General features: G+C 55.2%; 1 protein-coding gene across 2 annotated transcripts in view; it reads left to right on the top strand.

The window, feature by feature from the left end:
- Runx3 (RUNX family transcription factor 3) overlaps nt 1-20,025 on the top strand; it is a 57,589-nt gene that overhangs the window by 14,072 nt on the left and 23,492 nt on the right. For both annotated transcript variants that reach the window (XM_028759671.1, XM_028759670.1), the window contains one exon: nt 18,570-18,841. In XM_028759671.1, the coding sequence (XP_028615504.1) occupies nt 18,570-18,841 (272 nt within the window). The remainder of the gene's footprint in view (nt 1-18,569; nt 18,842-20,025) is intronic.

Raw genomic sequence — 20,025 nt, forward strand, 5'->3', positions numbered from 1 at the left:
AGCACTGGTCACATGATTCCACAAGAGGAAGAAGCATGTATGGTGGTGAGGGGTGGGGGTGGGAGACATTTTGTCTCCCGAGGAATGGGTCTAAGGGCCCGGAGGAGGAGGCCGTGGAACCTGGCCGTGAACCTTCAGAAGGTAATGGATGGAAATGGAAAACTGAGGCACAGAGAGAGGGCCTTCAGCCGGAGTGATCGTGGATGGAACCTGAGGGACCTGCAGAATCCTTGAGAGCGCCATATAACCCCAGGTCCACACCAGCCCCCTGCCTGGGGTGGGGAGGAGGAGGGGAGCAGAAGGGTGTGGGGACATGGAGACCTGTGGTTGGTATCCTGTGCCAACTCTGCAGGCCAGCCATCAACAGCCCAAGCTCAGTGAAACCCCTGTGACCTTTCCAGCCTGTCCAGGCCTGAGGGGACCTGGAGCTCAGGGACTTGGCCTAGACTAACAGGCCTGGGATGGCGGTGGCATCACCCTTCCTGTCCTGCCTGTGTGGACACTGGGGCTGGTGATAAGTCCTTTTACCCTTGACTTTTACCTGTGGCGCTGGAAGGTAGCTTCTAAGAGGCCTGGTAAACAAGTGTAGTGGGACTGTAGCTTCGTCAGCGACCGGGGCTGGGGTTGAGGGCAGTGGCACCTGGACAAGGTACCATGATTGGGGCCTTGTTTGTGGGGTCCGGGGTTTCATGTCAGAGACACGTCTGTGTTTTGCACAGCGCATACCACACAGAGTGGGATCCGTGAGCAGTTCTGCCAGAGGCCCGGCTGCAGTTCAGCCTAGGGCTGTGGATGGATTCACACTCATGGCCACCAACCCCAGAGTCCGAGTATCATCTCAGCTCTGACATCTGCATCCAGGGGGCTGTGCCCAACCATCTTTGACTCAATATTGATCACTGCACCCAGCGAGAACAGCGCCCCCCCCCAAGGGTGTCAGAGACAAACAGAGACAAGACTGAGCTCCAAAGGGGCCTTGCAAGGGATACAGAGCCTGTTGACTAACTTTGCCTCTGTTGTACTATAGAGCCCAACCCTGTTCCTAAGATGCTCCCCACACCCCACCCCACCACACACTCATTGTTCTCTCGGGGGATGAGATCTCCGGCTTGGACATTTTTGGTCATTTGTCTTTATTTCCCCGTTTCTCACTGCAGTCTTGTGATTTGCGTCCCAGGCTGGGTAGGATGGCAGCTCTATATTAACCCCATTGTTTAAACAGACAATAAATAAGAGAGGCCAACCAAGGCAAGTCCCCCAGCAAGCATCCCCAAATCCAGCTGCCCCAGGCCCTGTCAGCACAGGGCTGGCAGCCCTCCCGTCTTCCACACAGCTCCAAGGTACACCCCTATCTTCTGTGGAACTGTCCCTCCCCAAGCCCTTCCCATCTGTGCCCTCCTTTGTACTAGATTGACACAGCAACCAAGGTTTGACCCCATAGCACCTCAGGCCCTGCATGCTGAGCCCTGAGCCTTGGGCTTTGGGCCCTGTGCCTACTTACTGTGTGGTGTGTATGCACAAAGCCTCGCACAGGCACGGTCACTTCAGTCGCTGCAGGCCCTGTCACAGTAGACACAGCCACCTAGGGATCCCAGAGAGGCTATGGAGAGGCTGGGGGTGGGCAGTGCCAGAAAGACTTCTCTTACACCCTTAAAGACATGGAGGTAGCCAAATGCTGCCTGGAGTCCCCTTCTCCTGTGCCCTGGGAGTTTCTCCCTCCTCCTCTTTTCTGTCTCCATTGTGGAGTGGAAACCTCTCACACTCTTAGAGATCCAGCCACCTGCCCCAGCTCCTGTCTAAACACAGATGTGATGGTGGGGGTGGGGGTGCTCTGAGAAGCAAGAGGGCTACAGAGAAGTTGGTGACACACTTCTGGGCTTTGAGCTCCTCAGCACTAACACAGGGGGATACCAGGGACCTTCTGGCCACTGCAGTCTCCTGTGCCAGAGCTGGGAAGTCTCTCAGGAGTGTGGTAAAATCCACAGGTCTCTTGGGGTGGTGGGGAAAGACATGCAAATAGGAAGTGTCCCCAGGGTCCTGGGCAACCCCAGAGCTCATTTCTGGCCTCTTCTTCCTGTGAGGTGGCCTAAAAATGTATCGTCTATCACCAGGGCATGGTGAACACTTTGTCTGGAGGTGGGGGTTGGGGAGCTCCCAGCACAGCAGGGATGAGCCCTGTTAGAACACAGGGTGACTGTGGAGAGGGAAGATGGAAAGTTCTCCCTGCTACCTACACCCAAGACGGGTCTACTCCACAATGGAGACGGGAAAGATGAGGAGAGAGAAACTCCCAGGGCACAGGAGAAGGGGACTCCAGGCAGCATCTGGCTACCTCCATGTCTGGCCAAAGCTTCTCTCTGATTCCCAGCAAAGATAAGACTGTGGCCACTGACAGCTAGCTGCAGGTGTCACACAGCAGCAGCACAGCCACCCAGACCACAAGGGCCCCGGTCCCTCAGCTCTCTGTGACAGCGCCAGCAGCCTGTGGTGGAAAATCAGCTGTACATGGGTCTCAGCAAATTCTCTGTGGGTGAGGTCCAGCCATAACATTTCTATGTTCTCTGCTGTGGGACAGGAGGCAACCACTCCCATCTCCAAGAACACAGATCTCCAGGATCTGGTGTTTGGCCAGCTTGTGGTTATTAAAAAGTGAGCTTTGTCTAGCCTGAGGTCACAGCATCCTAAGCCTGGGGTGACCATGTAAAGCTGAGCATCTCAGAGACGGATGACAAGCCTTTGACGTGGCTTGAATAGAGCACCAGAAAAATGGATGTTGGGTGTTCTTACCCTTGGATGGAGCCAGGAGTCGTTGGGTGTGAATGGGGTTTTCTTGGGAAGAAAAGGGGCTGTACCTCCAGCTTCTTGCCCAGTAAGGACTTTGAGGAGACAGCTGAGAAACAGCTGGGGGGCTACTCCTCTGGGCACTCATTCCGGGCCCAGCCAGCTCTGTCCCAGAATCTTTGTCCTAAGGGTGGTGGGGTGAGGCATATAACTCATTCCATCTGAGGGGTGTCCCTCACACTGACAGAAATCCAGGGACACCCTAGACAGCTGGGCTGTTGGCCCAAGGCAACATGATAGTGGCCCAATCAGAGGGCCCCAGCTTCTAGTTTCTGCCATCATGGAAGGAACTCGGTGACAGTAAGTGGAGTCATTTCAAACAGTGTGCGCTATGCGTTCTTAGCATTATAGGAAGAAGCAAAGAAGCTCGGGAAGGCGGGGAGGGAGGCAGTAAGAGCTACACAGGAGGAAGGAGCATCCGAAGGGCAGACGCCAGCAGTGGTTCTGGGTGGCACACTTGGGGTGGTTTTAATTTTCTTCTCCATAATTCTATTATTTTCCAATTTTTCCTTAATGAATAGGTATTATTTTCATACCCAGAAAAATATGTGTTTTGTTTTAAGAGACGAGGGAGTGAAGGATTCTCTTCTCCCTCTTGTGGACTCTGAACTCTAAAACCGAGGCTCTGAGTGGGAAAGGCAACCTTCACTCTTTTGCCTGGTCTGCAATGCTACGGGAAGTGTCTGTTCATTCCCAGAGAGCTAGAAATGACCCGTGTCTGTCCTCAGGGCGTCACAGTCCTGGAAAGGAAAGGGCCACCAGCGAGTCCTCAGTACATCAGGACAGGGAGCACCAGGGGAGTGTTGGAGGTAGTTTCATGGAGAGGGGAAATGAAGATGGGGCTTTGGTGTATGAGTAGAAGTTTGATAGTCATAAAATGAAGATCCTTTGGGCTAATAGAGACTCTGGTGTGAGAAGAGGGTAAAGAGGAAGACGGCCTGGAGCAGCCTGCTCCTCTGGATGCCTGGCATTCCCCAGTCTAACATTCTGTAGCTGAGTCTCCTGGGCCATGGTTTTGTCCCCTAGAAAATGGGTTAATGACATCATCACTGCGTCCATTACCCATGGACCATTAGAGAGAGCTCAGAACCACTCCTGGTGTAGAGATGGTTTGGTTTTTGTTTTGTTTTCTGAGACAGGGTCTTACCATGTAGCTCTGACTGGCCTACAATTCACTATGTAGAGGAGGCTGGCCTCAAACTTGCAACAATCCTCTTGCCTTGCTCTCCCAAGTGCCAGACCATTTGCTTTCATTTTCCTGGCCATGGGCTGGAAGACCGAGTGCACTAGGCTAAGCGATAGAGCGTCCATCCGCTCGCTCCACCCATTAAGCGAGCATGTGTGGAGCTCTGAGTGTATAGCCAGGATTTACCTCAGATGAGGAGGGACTGAGGAGCCATGTAAAATATGGACACCCAGGTTTCCTGACTTCAGGTAAACAAGGAAGCATCGCTGCACCGGGGACAGGCTTATAGTTTTTCTCTCTGCTCTGCGTGGAAGACTCTAGTCAAAGCAAAGCTTTTGTCCCCCTGGAACACAGGACACAGGAGACAAGAGCTGCCTGCAGGGCACTGATATCTGCAGAGCAGCCAGGCCCCAGGGAAGTCCTTGCTACTCTCCAGAGTGACCAAGAGCCCAGTGTGTCCAGAAATCCCAACGAGACTCCAATGAGGGCCGAGGATGGAGTTACACTCTGTTCTGATGCTGTGGGGCTGCCACAGTCACTGGGTCCTGCTCCTGCTCCTGCTCCCGTCCCATGTCCCTGGCTCCTGGCCTCTAGCTCTCTCCCCATCCAATGCTGATGGGTCCGGTCTTCTCCCAGTGCCAGGTCCCCTGTTGTCCCCACAGCTCTCTGGCCTGTTCCCCATGCCTCTCTGACTCTCCTCATTGCTGCTTCCACACTCACCAGCATAGCCCAGGCTACTCTCCGAGCCTTAACCCGCACGGCATCCGCTAAGCCCATTTGCCCTATAAGATGATTTATCCCCAGATCTTGGGATTAGGATGTAGATGTCATTATGATTCTTCCTGCAAAGGGGATTCTGAGAAGGAGGAGGGACCAGACAGAGTTGAATTGACTTGTGCAGACAAACAGACAGGCAGGCAGGCAGGCAGGCAGACAGACAGACAGAGGCTCTGAAGTAGGGAGTAGAAGAAACTGGCGTGCTGAAGACCTCAGTGGGTAGACTGGGATGGTGGAGGGACAGCTTAGAAGGAGACAAAGACAGAGCATAGGAGGGTACAAGGCCCACAGAATCCCATCAAGGCCTGTCAGAAAGAGGCAAGCAATCAGTGACACCCCCACCCCTCCTTTTCCTCCACTGCCCCCAACCCTGTCCCCAGTGCAACCCCATGATGCTAAGCTACTAGCCAGTCTGAGAGCTTTCACTTCCCAGGTTAATAAAAAGCTGTGGGGTTTGCCACAGTGACAAGCAGGGAACACCATATTTGAGAGAAGGCCTCTCTCTCGTCGGCCATAGCACCAGGAAACCAGCAATGTTTGCTGACATCAAGGGCCAGACTTCTTAAAGCTAGCCCCAGATCAGAGAAGATTCCGTGAAGCATGAGAGATCTGAGCTCGAGGTTTAGAAAGAACTGGGGTGGGCAGGATAGCCCACGGTGTAAAGGCGCCTGCTGCCAAGGTTGATGACCTCAGTTTGATTACTGGGTCATACATGGTGGAGGGAGAGAACTAAATCCCACAAGCTGTCCTCTGACCTACACACACACACACACACACACACACACACACACACACGCCAGAGCATGCGCACACACACAGAAACCCATGTAATACAAGCTTGTTTTAATTAGAACTTTCTATGTGCCAGAAGGGAACTGCCCATGAAGACTAGTAGCTGTAGTCTCCGAGGTGGCCACTCAGTGTCCTGTCACTTCAGCACACCCTCTGTGGACCTGTGTCTCCAGCAAGGCGAGCTGGACACAGGGGTATTCTGCCCAAACCACTCCCTCCAGTGTGGACCAGTTGCCAGGACCAGTTGCCAGTCTCACATCAAAAACCCGGTCCTGGGGCTTCTGGGTTCTTTTGTATATTTTGAGGGAAGGTCTGGGGGAGCTGAGAATGGCCTTGAACATCTGATCCTCCACTACCCCACCACCCACTCCCGCCTCCTCTGAGATTACAGGCCTGAACCACCGCCTCTAGTTTACTGGGAGCTGCTGAGGGTCGCGCCCAGGACTTCCTGATGCTAAGCGTCTTCACCAGCTGAGCTACATCCGCAGCCCAGAACTAAGACAAAGAACCTCTGACTCAGGCACATCCCTTAACACAGGAGCAGTGTCCCTGTGTGTACGTGGGGGTGAGTCCCAAACCTATGTGGCACACAGCTGGAATAGGACAGTAAGGGAACACAGTGTCCCACAGCCTTTCGGTAGCCGCGACATCCCCTCTGTCCCAGTCTCCTGACCCTCTCCGGGGTCTGGCACTGGTTGGCTATGGGTCTCCAGCCTCAGACCCTCCTCCCCACTGCCAGTGTGCCCCCGATTCCCCGTTCTCCCCCACATGCTGGGTGGCAAGGCTTTGCCACAACCACATGAAAAGCCATTTCCCCGGGGTGTCCCCACACCTGGGAAAGCAGGCAGAGCGCCCAGCGCGGCCCCGCCCCGCGGCTGGAACACCGGGCGAGATCAATGCGGCCGGCGGGGCGTCGCCACCTTGTTCCAATCAGAGCCGGGCGCCTTCCGCTGGGGACCGTGCCCAGTACCAGCCCTGGTCCTCCCAGGCGCAGCCAGTGACCAGCAGGAGCCGCAGCCACCGGACTCGGGCCACAAGTAGTACCCAGACAGCACCACCTGAATCCTACCCTCTTCTGTTTCGCCGGCTCCTCTGGTTCTCAGGGCAGACGAGATAAAAGACAGAGGATACCCATGGTCAAACAGAGGGTGACAGGAGCCTGTGGGGAAGGAAGCTAGTGTCCTGTGGTGAGCTTGGCTACCAGCTGCTGAGTCTTTAAATCTTCCCCAACCCTCAGAGCTCAGCCTGTCACCTCCTCCAGGTGGCCCTTCCTGATTGCCCTAAGGCATCGGTGGCCACCCCTCAGCATCAATCATGGGTCACTCCACATCTCTCTTCACGGTCTGTCAGCAATGTCACAAGGCACATCTTCTGTCTTCTCTACCAGCTGCCGCACCCCTTGCTGCATCCTCAGTCCCCACGGCACACTGAGTGCCCTGTGTTATTGTGGAAATGGAAATTAATATCTTCCATCTCTTTCCTCTTTCCCTTTATCTCTACCTTCTAACGGAAGCACACAGCTCCTGAGCCCAAGACTGTAAGCCCGGTCCCTGGGGACCAGGTTGGGATGAGGACTGACCCGGTCTGTAAGTTTGAGGCTCTGATTGAGGTTCTGAGATGGACTAGGACAGAGGCTCTGGGTCTGAGCACATTTGGAAGCATGTGAAGGTTCTGGACTTGTTACACTGTCACCGCTGTCAGGGGACTGTGGCCAGGATGTTGGGGCAGGGTTTATAAGTCCACTGCAGCCCAGGGTCAGCTGCCCACATCCTCAGAGGCTCCCTCCCCAAGGGCCACAGACACAGTGAGAAGAGACAGCCAGCCACTCAACATACTGCTGCTTAGATTGGGAATAGACCTCCCACGCAGCTTCCTCTCGTCCTCAGTCCTTGCCATTCACCCTCCTGGCCTTCCATCCCTAGATCCGCTGTGGAGCCACGGCCACAGACCTGTCCTGCTCCTGGAGAGAGGACTGAGCTCTGAAACTGGCCGCTCTGTTGTGAACTTAGGCCGAGTCACCACCTTTACCTCAGCTTCTTCCTGTGAGAACGGGGTGACAATAGAGATGCCTAATCCCTAAGGAAATTCAGACCAGCCTGCAGAGGTGTATCTGGTGTATATTGTTAGGAGTAAGGGGTCGTGGGTGGGTGGGGGCGGAGTGGGGCTGGTGCACATAACAGGGTGTCAACAGCCAGAGCTCTTCCTCCTTGTCCCAGCCCCACCCTCCCAAGCTGAATTCCCAGGCTGAACTCACTGTCACCTGTGAAGTGAGCCATGGCAGGGAGGATTGTCGGTGGGATTTGTGGAGGTTGCAGGGAGCATGCTCAGTGGGCGCTGGTTACCTGCCAGGTAGCAGGAGATGCCTGGAGATGGGCCTGCTGCCACGAGCTGGCTTCAGGAACTATCAGGCCACTGGACTGAGAGCTAGGTAGGCTGGCCATGTAGGTGAAACAGTTATTTAGCCAAGAATAACAACATTCCTGGGGCTGGGGACAGTGGCTCAGTGGAACCAGCCTGGGACATGGGAGGCCTGGGGTTCAATCCCAGGCCCCAAAAGAAACGCAGAAATAAAAGCTGAAAGGGTAAGCAGCCCCTGTTGTGATGTGTCACGGACAGTTGTATAGCAACACAGATGTGGGCGTTTGTTTGCCTGTGTTTTGTTGGTAGTGATTTGTTGTTGCTGTGTTTGTTTTGCTGTTGTTGTTCTTGTTGTTTTTGAGACAAGGTCTCACTATGTAGCCACGGTTGGCCTGGAACTCACCCTGTAGACCAGGCTGGCCTCAAACTCACAGAGATCTGCCTGCCTCTGCCTCCCAGTGCTGGGATGAAAGGCGCGCACCTAAATGTAATCTTGTTTTATCTGCGTCCCCCACCTGCACTGAGGTTTGGAAGACAGAGAAACTTCAAAGCTTTTTCTATGTATTTTCTATGTATTTATGAGATTAACAGGATCTCATGTAGCCCAGGCTGGCCTCAAACTCCATATGTAGCAGAGGATAACCTTAAGCTCTTGGTTTTCCTGTTCCACATCTCAAGGGCTGGAATTACAGACACACAGCAGTATCCTCTGGTTTTTAAGACTGTGCTTTGAGACCGGTTCTCTATTACGCAGCTCCAGCTGTTCTGGAATTTAGTATGTATACCAGGCTGGTCTTGACCTCACGGAGATTCTCTTGCCTCAGCTTCTGAGTGCTGATGACTCCAGCATACCCAGGCAGCTTAAATGTATATGTATGTGTATTACGTGTATACATATGATATGTATTGCTTGCCTTTAAAATATTTATTGTAAACTTTAAAGCATGGAAGAGCATATAAAAACAATTTTTGTTGAACAACGAAAGAATGGTGATAAAGCAAAGCAGGCAGGCCTCTGGGCCCACACAGGACTTAGCTGCCTAGGTGACTGAAGTGAAGATCAGATCCCCCTCCTACCCTGAAGGAGCCTCTCTCCAGACACACCCCTCCTTCCAGGGTGGGGATTGCCGTCTGGTCTCTGCGCATACTGTGCTCTAAGTTCATGTTTTATATATTTATTCACTTACGGGCCTGCATGTGTGTCAGCACACATCTTAGGATCAGAGGACAACGTGCAGGAACTGGTTCTTTCCTTCTTCCATGTGGATTCCCGGGAGGTAGATGCAGGAGGATCAGGAGTTCAAGGTTACTCTCAGCAACACAGTAAGTTCAAGGCCAATTTGGGATCTATGAGGCCCTGTCTTTGATGGTGATGATGGTGAGGATGGTGATGATGGTGATGATGGTGATGATGGTGATGATGGTGGTGATGGTGAGGATGGTGAGGATGAAAGCAGCCAAGGTTGAGAAGACAATTTAGTCAATAAAGTGTTTACTGTGCAAACATGAAGATCAGAGTTGGATCCCTCAGAACCCACGTCTAAAAAAAGCAGGTGTGGTAGCATGAGTATCTACAGTCTCAGTGTTGGGGATGTGGAGACAGGAGGATGCCTGAGACTTCCTGGCCAACCAGTTTAATACCAACAATAAGCTCCAGGCCAATGAGAAAGCCTAACTGTCAGGTCCCTCATGGCTGGTCTTCACTCGTCCCTGCTTCTGCTCTCCCAAACCCATACAGCCATGCTGGTGAGATGGCTCAGCCTGGAAAAGCGTTTGCTGCTAAGCCTTCACGATCTGAGTTTGGAGGTGGAAAGAAATTGGAGAAGACACTAACCTCTGGCCTCCACGAGCATGCACACACACGAACATGCACACACACATGAGCATGCATACACAGGTACATGCATACACACATGAGCATGCACACACATACATGCATACACACAAGCATGCACACATATGAGCATGCACACACACAAGCATGCACACAACACACATGTACATGCATGCACACAAAGCATGCACACACACAGGTACATGCACACACACATACATGCATACACACACAAGCATGCACACACACGAGCATGCACACACACACGTACATGCAAACCTATATGCACGTGTGCATTTGCACACACATGGCAAATACACAGAAGTAAGCGGAACCTATTCATCTAAAGAGGAGTTCTTACCCAGGGTGGCCCTTCTCCAGAACAAAGCCCCCTGTGCCCTAACAGCTTGTCATGGGATGTGGCTTCAATAGTCTTCCCAAGGTCCCTGGAGTGTCACAAGACCGACCGAAACCAATGGGCTCAGCGATTCCTTTTCTCTGAGATACCGGCTATAGGAACTGTGGTCTCTGAGACCCCTGCGTGCCAGGCCCTCACACCTCATTTTGAGAATCTTCTCCACTTTCAGGTGAAGGAGACAAAGCTGAGGGGGAAAACAACACCCTGTCAATCCAAGCAGGAGCCTAGGGTCCAGCCCCGGCTAGCGCTCTACCTTCCAGGCCGGGAGGTGTCTGAAGGGTCCCGTTACCAATGAGCCTGCTCTCTACCCTGGGTCACTGTGGGGGAGGGGAAAGCTCAGGTGCAGGCTAGGATCTCCTCCCACTCTGCCTGCTAAGCACGTCCACTCTCCTGTCCACTCTCCCATTACCGAGATGCAGCAGAGCCCTGGAATGGGGCCCTTGTTCTGGAGGCACGTGATGGGAAAGGACCACGTCTCCATCCCCACACGTTGCCCTAATGAACCGCCTGAGCCCGGGTCGCTTACCCCTCCCCCTACTGAATAGCACATCCGAGGTCAAGGCACTGCAGAGCTGTGGGGGCCTGCGTCACTGTTCCATGATGACACCTGTCTCTGTGTTCTCCAGAACAGCAGGAGGGCAGTCCCCCACCCCTCCACTACCCCATGCCGCCACCCTCCTAACCCCCCCCTCCTTCACAAGCCTCCAGTCTGCCGGCCACTGCTCTCATGATGTAAACCCTTCCCAAAGTCCTTTACCTAAGGCCATAGTTCAGAGGAAGTCTGCAGGGAATTGGAGCCACGTGGACCACAGTGGGGATCATTAACACCCATCAGGAAGTGTGGCTGTGACTTCCACACTTGGCACTTGGGGCTCCCGACAGGCCAGTGTGGCTGTGGGCATGGGGTGAAGCTGCTTCCAGTCAGTCACTGCCCAGAGCCAGGGCCAGGGTTCTTGCCAGCACCCCGTGTGACCTGGGTAATCCACCAGACTTTCTTAGCTCTCACTTTCTTTAGCCATTGGATGGAAAAAATGGACAGATCTATTGTAGGTGGATAAATTCTAGGTCTCTTAGGGATGAGGCAGGAGTCAAGCCACTGTGTCCCTGAAAGAGTGCCCAAGACCCAGAGAAGGAAAAGACTGATGTCCTTTGACTCTGTTCTACGTCCCAGGTTCAGGCCAATGACATAGTTGTAGAACTGCCCCACAGCCCAGTCCTGTGGACACGGGCCAGGTCCTCGCTGCGCAGGCTCCTCCCGGGACTTATCTTGTACTTTCTATTATTTGGTAATAAAGGGAAGCCTGACTGTACACATGGCCACATGGCCCAGGAAATAAGGAACATTGCAGAATAGAGTGGTTAGGGGCTCCAGGAGAGAGTGACAGCTCACAGTCAGAGATGGGGGTCCTCGAAGCCAACTATCTAGCCAGATAGGCTGTGTGGTGAGCTCTGGCTTCAGGTGGGAGACCTTGCCTCAGTGAATAAGGTAGAGAGTAAACAAGCAAGAGTCCTGGTGTCAGCCTTGGGCCACTACCTGTACATACAGGTGTGCCTATATACAAAGAAATATACACAAACACACACAGGCCCAGGTACACTCAAATGCGCTTATACACACACACAGAGGGACACACAGAGACACACACATGCACACACACACTCCTCATTTTTGAGTCTGGGAGAACTGAGTTCAAGTCTTGACTTCCTTGGCACAAGAAGCCAGTGAGCCTCTGCTGGTTCCACTAAGCTACAATAAGCAACAGAAGCAACACCCTCCTACCCTTCAGGCCAAGCTATGGCATGGGGTAGGTACCTGGCCCATGGGGGCTCTGTGGCCAGGAACGTAGCCATATGATTTGGGGGACCTCATGAAAACTCAAATACATCACCTCGTTCAACAAGGCACTAAAATGTTCAAAGTTGCTTTGGTAGAGCGTGCATTCAACACAGCGCGTGCCCTTCTGAGGAGTAGGGCCCTGTGACACCGTACAGGTCACACCCTAGGGTGCTGGCACTACCTCAGAGACAGCCAGGGAGCTTAGACCCAGCCCAGGTGGAAGGGCTGAGGCTCTTTTCCTAGCAGCTAAAGGCCTTACATTGGGGCCAACCCTGTTCCCTGAGCTGCCTGTGGCTAAGAGGGTGACCGCAGGGCCCTGCCACTGTCGGTGGTCACGGAGCAGGCATAAAAGCCTGACTGTTCTCCACCTCAGAACGCCTGTTTTTATCTCACGCCATGCATACAGTACACAGCTGCTTTCTTTCCGCAGAGGGCTGCATTTTTTTTTTTTCTTTTCCAAGGGCGACGCTGGAAAGCCATGTGGCTTTTATTGCTGGCAGGAATGTCTGCAGCGTTCCTCCACACCACATAAATGGAACCGTCACCCTCAGCCTTGTGAGGCCAAGGCTGCTCTCCTTCAAGCCATCGGCCTCTGAGATTAATTAAAGTTTCACAAGGACTGACAGGCATTAAGACCTTTTTGGAGAGGTGGAAAATCCCTAATAGGACCCTGTGGCCCAGGCACTGCTGGGTGGGCTTTGGGGACAAGGGAGCCTGCAGCCTACAGCGGGGACAGACAGAAGATCAATGGGGGACCCAGCCAGCAGGAGGTGGCAGCAAGAGATGCTCAGACACTACACTGGCCTAGACTGTGATCTCAACAGACCCTTTCCTCCATAGTCCTTGGTTCTGCTATTTGACAGTGTCAGGGTCTTGGACTTGATGTTTTAGGGGCTTCATGAGTGACACTAGAATTCTGATGCCAACCCAGGAATCTAATGACAGTCCCATGGCTGTCATTTCTCAAATCTGATTCTGCTCTCTGAGACAAGCAGAATAGCCAGGAATGTGCGCTCTGGGGTCAGGATGCCTAGATGGAATCTCAGCTCTGTGTTCCCAGCTGTGTAACCTTGTGCAAGTTTCTTAACCTCTCTGGGCTTCTGTTTTTCTCTTGTAAAATGGATATGATGACAGAGACCCCAGGAAAAATGCTTCAAGGTGGCATAAGTGAGCGTGGAGTATAGAATGTGACAGAGGTGACTGCCACGTAGAGGTGCTTGTCCTGTCCCTGCCCGCTGCAGCAGTCACTCCTTGCTGTGGGGGCATGGTCGGCATGAGCTGAGGGAAAAGTACACGTTTCTGTCAGGGCCTTCTTGGGCTCCAGGTGCACAGTGGGAGTCCCCGCTCTGATACAGCCAAGAGGGAGCCACTGGGGAGTCATGGAGGCTGTTGAGTGTTGAGTGTTGTTTAGGTGCTGAGTCCCTGCAGGGGAAGCTCACTCTTCTGGGAGTGAGCCCAGGTCACCCTGGAAACCCCCCCCCCCCAGAATAAACTCTCTGTCCCTCAGATGCATGCAGAGGGAGGGTGAGCATGCTCAGCAGGTGGTTCAAGAACGGGGCTCTCAGCCCTGCCCATACAGCAGCCATGGGGGTCAGAGACCATACCTCACCTGCCAGGCTAGACCAACTCCCTCCAGATATAGAAGCTACAGTGGGCTTCCTTTCCATCCCCAAGACCCAGTGAGTTCCCTCAAGACTGTCTCCTCAGAGTTAATCTGCATTCAGATAGGACACTTATGACAGAGTGGGGATCCCCATCCCCTAAAAGGTGACTGGACTCTGAGAGTACAGGAACGACTTGTAGGTCACAGACAAAACCTGTCTGGTATCCCCTGGGCTGGAGAGCCAGCTGGAATCCAGGATGACTTAGGAAGCTCCTTGCTGAGGTGGGAACCTGAGTCCCGGAGGAAGCAACCGACTCTGGTCCTTCCTGGCCCCTGTTGGGTACTGGGATCACACCCTCCCTCCCTCAGGCAGCTGAAGGCAGACACACCCTGCCCCCTGCTTTGAACCCTAAAGCTATGCACTCCCCCTTTCCTCATCCTTTCTGGGGCACTTTCTGTGTCCTCCGGGTTTGAAGGGTCTGCGGATGCCCCATTCCATTATGCTGAATGGGTTAAGTGACGGCGTAGGGGACTCAGTCTCATCTCAAAGGCCAGCAGACCGTCTGGTTCTTAGTCAGGCCTCAGCCAAGGCTGGAACTGGTCTTCTAGCTGAACCCATGACAGGACACAACCCCCCCCCACCCCCGCAGCAGTGTCAGGAAAGGTGTCCCATCTCTCAGCTCTCCCTCTTCTCCCTCCCTCTAAGTCTGGTTCTCGGTTCTGCAATTGGAAAGCACACCCAGCCATTCCGATCCTCCTCTCAAGTCACCCAGGAGAGGTGACCCCAGAGTTGGAACCTCTGAGGTGGAATCTCCGCCTCTCAGAGACTGCTTCTCAATTTAGTTACAGTACTGTGATCTACCGCTGGTTCTGACAGGTTCAGTAGGTGTACATAGACGGGGGACATGACATCTTTTGTATTTTAATGTTTTATATCATGTATGTAACTACACACATCTGAAAACGGGATGCAGAGTTGTGATTACTAACAGCATTTTCTGGCTTTCTCTTTCTCAGCCTTGGCGGGGTGAGGGGGGACTGCTCACTGCCCCTCTCCTTTCAGCAGGAATCCCTGATTCCCCCTCCCCACAAACAAATGTTAGAAAGGCATTCCTTGAGGATCGGAAAGTCCCCTGGACTAAGTCCCCTGGACTAGTCCTTGGACTAAGTTAAAGGCAGGATCCACACTACTTGGCACCAGGACCAGAATAAATTCAGTTTCTAGAAGGAACAGACACTTCTGGGGGAGAGGAAGAGACTAAGGTATCCATGGTCATGGTCACTTTCTACTTAGGTCAGGGCTGCCTGTGGCAGGGTGGTGGTTAGGGTCTGGGAGCCTGGAAGGCAAGAAGACCCTTGAAGGTTGCCTTCAGGGCTAGCTCTATGTAAAGACAGTCTTTAGGCAGCAGGTAGCCCTCAGGCCAGCCCAGGAGAAAGGAGGAGCAAGAGGGCCATAGTCATGCCAAGGCTCTGAGTTCTGGCAAGCTCTGTGGAAGCTACAACCAGACGGGTGTTTCACAGTTGGGGGTGTGACACTTGCCAAAGAGAGTTGGCATGACAGGGCATCCTTCTGTGGTAGGCCTGTCCTAAGCCCTTTGCACATGATCCCAGATAGAGTTGCTGTCCCCTGTACTGGCGAGAGGAAGGGAAAGCTCAGGAATATTTGATGCAGGGTTCCTGGACCAGAGGGATACAGGAAACAGATTTAAGAACAAACCTACCCTCCTTAGACTCCAGACTCCCAAGGAATCAGACCCAGTCAGTCCTTTTCCTCAAAGACAGAGGCAACACTGCACAGCCAAGAAACTATTAGAGCCCTCTCTTTTTTGTTTGTTTGTTTTTTCGAGACAGGGTTTCTCTGTGTAGCCCTGGCTGTCCTGGAACTCACTCTGTAGACCAGGCTGGCCTCAAACTCAGAAATCCACCTGCCTCTGCCTCCCAAATGCTGGGATTAAAGGTGTGCACCACCACTGCCCGGCTAGAGCCCTCTCTTAGGTGGGGGTTCCTCTCAGGATAAGAACCTACTGGAGATAACCCAGGCTGGCCCCATTTACCCAGGCTGGTCCTATTTGCCCTACAGCGGACATAGGAGTGAGAGAGGAGCTTTGATCTCAGCTTCCTGTCCCCTGTAGGGGACACAGTGAGGTGGACTTAGATGGGGACATTTGAGAGAAGGCAGACTGTTGTCTGTAGGTGGGACAGAAAGGAAGACTGAACATAGGTGTGCTCGGTGGGGAAGGGGGAGGGAGTGACATCCTGGTTGGCGGCAGCAGCTCTCCTGGTGTGAAAATTTGACAATACATAGATAGTTCTAGGTTTGTCGGTCCAGAGAGGAGAGTAGGAAGCTGGTTGGGTTCTAGACAAGTATAAGATGCAAGACTGCGCCTTCTGTCCTACGTTCAGAATGGGTCTCAGAACAGAACGGGTCCAGGGAAGCCGGAGGCGCGGTTCTGTTGAAGAGAGAGTTGTGCTGGTCGCAGGCCCTTCGGTGTCTGAGACTCCAGAGAACGGCGGCGTGTTTTCCTGAGAACCCGGGCAGGCAGCCCTCGGCCTAACATCACACCATCCATTTATCTGATGTGTGACCCCAGGTATAAAAAGAAGTCAGGCGCGCACTCTCCAGAAAGTAGCTCTTCCCCAGAGGCCCGGTACGTGGAAAACCGGGGCTGCCCTGCTCCAGGCGCACGTTTGTGCGCTGAGTCTGGCGGGCCACCTGAGAAGCCAGCAAGGCGACAGCGCCAACTAGTGGGCAGTTCCCGTCACTGCTGCAGCCCGGGCGACCCTGCACCGCGACCTCCGGCTGCGTACTCAGAGCCAGCACTTCCCCAACTCTTGGTTCTCGTGCCCACACTGGACTGGGGTCTTCCGAGGGCTGTAGCTGAGTCCGGGTCCAGGGTGAGATGTCAGACTTCCCCGTAACCCCTCACTTTCTGAAGACCCGGTTATTAACTCGTTGTAAGATCAGAGAGAGAAATCAGGCGGAGGGACTAGTAAATGGGCAGATGCGAACTGGAATCACTCGAGAAATCGAATTTACACATCACAGAGGCGGCCAGTCACCGCCCACAGTCGCTCGACGGCAGAATAGGTGGCTTGTAGCGGGTCTGGGTCCTACCTAATGCCTATCAGTGCTACCTTTTCAGGGGAGCCCCCTGAGGGCCCATGCTCGAGGGCCAGGCTCCCTGGATCCCCTCTGGTCCTGAGGCTGTTTCCATGGCGGCCCAAGGCCTAATAATGGGCAACTCCGAATCATAGGTTCCCAAAAAGGTTCAGTAAGGGACCTTCACTGTCCTTGCTTCCCTGGTGGCCTGAGGCGCTGGCATAAGGCCCAGAGAGGGGCAGAAGACAATTCTCCTGGCGCCCCTTCGATTCAGGACAGAACTAGTCCCCCGCTGTCGTACACCTAGGGCCTGATTTCGTTTTTTTGACAAAATGGAGTGTGCTAGGCTGAGGTCAGAACCAGGATGAAATCCTGCCGCTGTCGCCGTCGGATCCTAGATTGTGTCGCTTCTGGGGCTTGGAATTGGTCGTTGTAGACAGAGCCACTGCCGCTGGGAACGAAAATGCAGTCGAATTTCCAAAGCACTGAGAGAAACGAGCGCGTTCGTTGCCGCCGTCCAGAGAGTGCGCGGGGTTGGGTGGGGAACGCAGCTCTTAGTGACTGTGGGCCCTTTAGTTGTGTGTCTGTGCACCCTTGCCAAGCTCAGGAGACAGGCCAGGGAAGAGTTGCCGTCAGTGAAGGTCAGAAAGGGTGAGCCACCAAGCATGAATAACAACGGAGACCCCAGGGCCGATTTCCCACCGGGCACCTGACAGCGCTGTAGACTCAGCGCTCTAGAGCCAAGAAGACCATGGCAGGGCCCTGGGAGGACCCCCTTTCCATCCACCGGGAGAAAGCAGTCCGACTGAGCGCTAAGCCACAGACCGCTTTCTTTCAGCCACAGACCCGCATCCACTTCCACTACACCGGACGGTGGCTGCATGCGTGTGGGGTGGGGTGGGGGATGATTGCAAAAAGCACGCTGTTGTAGGCCCTGTTGTATTTTTTAAAGACCCATGAGCTGTCAAGACAGACAACAACTCCACGAGGCCTGAGCGATCCTGAAACTAGTTTTGCGTGGACAGGAACGGTGTGGTTGTCCCCACCCCACTGCTGGTCCCTGTGGCAACCCCATTCTGTCTGCCTCGAAGGTTGACACAGAGGCCACAGAGGCGAGGGCCGAGGCCGCGCGGAGCGGTGGAATCAATCCCTCCTGGGGTGGAAGCTCTAGGGTCAAAATCGTTGGTGGAGTGGAGAGAGTGAGGAACCCGTCTTGGGTGTCACCGCGGCGACCAGCTGAGGGTGCAGGTTCCGGGCTGCGGTGGTCAGAGTTGAAGCAGCCAGGCTACGACTCGAGGGAGGGGAACCGAGGCGCAACCAGGAGCCTGGAAACTCATTTCTGCCCAGGTCGCAGCGGCGGCTCCTGACTCCGCGGGACCGCGGCTCCCGCGCTGCTCCCGGGACGCGAGTGTCTAGACCCTCCGGGGCGGAGCCTGGCCCCTGCTTGGCTCGCTCGGGCCCGAGCCACCCGGTCTTCCACGGCGAACCCCGAGCCTGGGGGGCTGCGATTGGCTGCGCCCCGCGTCGCACGCACGGCCCCGCCCCGAGGCCCCGGGTACTAACCCCGCGCGGGCGGCCGCGGCGCCGCCACTTGATTCTCTAGGATCCGGGCTGGGGCCGCGGCCACCGAGTCCGTGGGGCGGCCGCGCGCGCGGGATGCGGGACTAACGGGCGCGCGGCCGACCGTCGGGGCGTCCCCCCCTCCCGGCGCCGCCCCTCCCCCCCCCCCCCGGCCGGGCCCCGAGCCGCCGCCTTCCCGCCTCCCGCTTCCCGCGGCTGCGGCCGCCCGCGCCCTGACGGCCGCGGCATGCGTATTCCCGTAGACCCGAGCACCAGCCGCCGCTTCACTCCCCCCTCCACGGCCTTCCCCTGCGGCGGCGGCGGCGGCGGCGGCAAGATGGGCGAGAACAGCGGCGCGCTGAGCGCGCAGGCGGCGGCGGGCCCCGGCGGCCGCACCCGGCCCGAAGTGCGCTCGATGGTGGACGTGCTGGCGGACCACGCGGGAGAGCTCGTGCGCACCGACAGCCCCAACTTCCTCTGCTCCGTGCTGCCCTCGCACTGGCGCTGCAACAAGACGCTGCCGGTCGCCTTCAAGGTGAGTGCAGGGGCCCGAGCCGGGAGGACACACCGGGGAACCTGGGCGCCCCCGTTTGCAGGAGCCTAGACAGGAGAGGACTTGGGGAGCACCTAGCTGGTAGGACACGGAGCGGGGGATGACACCCAGCTGGCAAGACACCGGCGTACCCGGGCGTCCCGAATGTCGGATCCCACTCCCGGAAGGACCCTCGCTGGACTCCAGGCGACCCCGCAATAAGACCTCAGACCCCAGAGAACATGGGAGGTACCGGGGTAGGAGGAAAGGGGACCACTCAGCTAGCAGAACACAGGGGTTCCCGGTCACCCACTCTGAAGGAGCCCAGGCCCGGCAGAACATGAAAGGGACCTGGGTGTCCCCGCTGCCTGAGCCCGGGTCCAGAGAGAGAGAGATGGTGTACATCAGTGAGGGAAGGTACCAGGAGGGCGTCCAGGAGAACCGGGCGTGGGTAGTCCTCCCTCCGCTCCCACTCTAAGAGCCAGCACCCGGGACCCCGCGATGGGAACGGTGCACCGCGGCCTCACTGCCCGCAGGACACAGAGACTCGGGGCGCTCCTTGGTCACACTGACAGCTTGGCTACATACCCCGCTCCACCTGGCCCTCGCAGGGCCCTGCAGGGTATGGCGGTATGGAAATCGGAGGATTGGGGCTTCCAGATTCTTGGGCACAGCCTAACCCGTAACCGGGATGAGGACCGCCGGAGCTGGGCAAGGACCCGGGAGGTGTGGGGTGCAGAGGGTGAGGAGGGCCTGGCCTACCCCGCGGCGCCGCGCCTCCTGCTCTACTGCAGAAGCACTTCCTTCTCACACTCTGAACCTCGGCGGCTGAAGTGCTGTGCAGGGCGATCGTAGGCCGGTCCTAAAGGGCCGCCTCTGGCATAAGTCTGCATCCCGAAAGATGGGCAGAGACTTGGGGAGTGCCTCCATCCTGGGAGCCCTGAGTCGTTCAGAGAAAATTTTTTTCAACTATACCGGGGATGGGCAACTGTTTCATTTTCTTCTTTCTTTTTCTTTTTCCTCTCTCTCTCTCTCTCTCTCTCTCTCTCTCTCTCTCTCTCTCTCTCTCTCTCTCTCTCTCTCTCTCTCTCTCTCTCTCTCTCTTTTTGTAAGGGGGGCAGCCAGATGAAACGAAAACGCCTTGGTTTTCCCCTAAACCTCTCGCAGCTGCCGTGAGAAAGGCTAGA

This window comes from Grammomys surdaster, unplaced genomic scaffold (assembly GCF_004785775.1).
Source record: "Grammomys surdaster isolate TR1022 unplaced genomic scaffold, NIH_TR_1.0 126313, whole genome shotgun sequence".
Classification (NCBI taxonomy): domain Eukaryota; kingdom Metazoa; phylum Chordata; class Mammalia; order Rodentia; family Muridae; genus Grammomys; species Grammomys surdaster.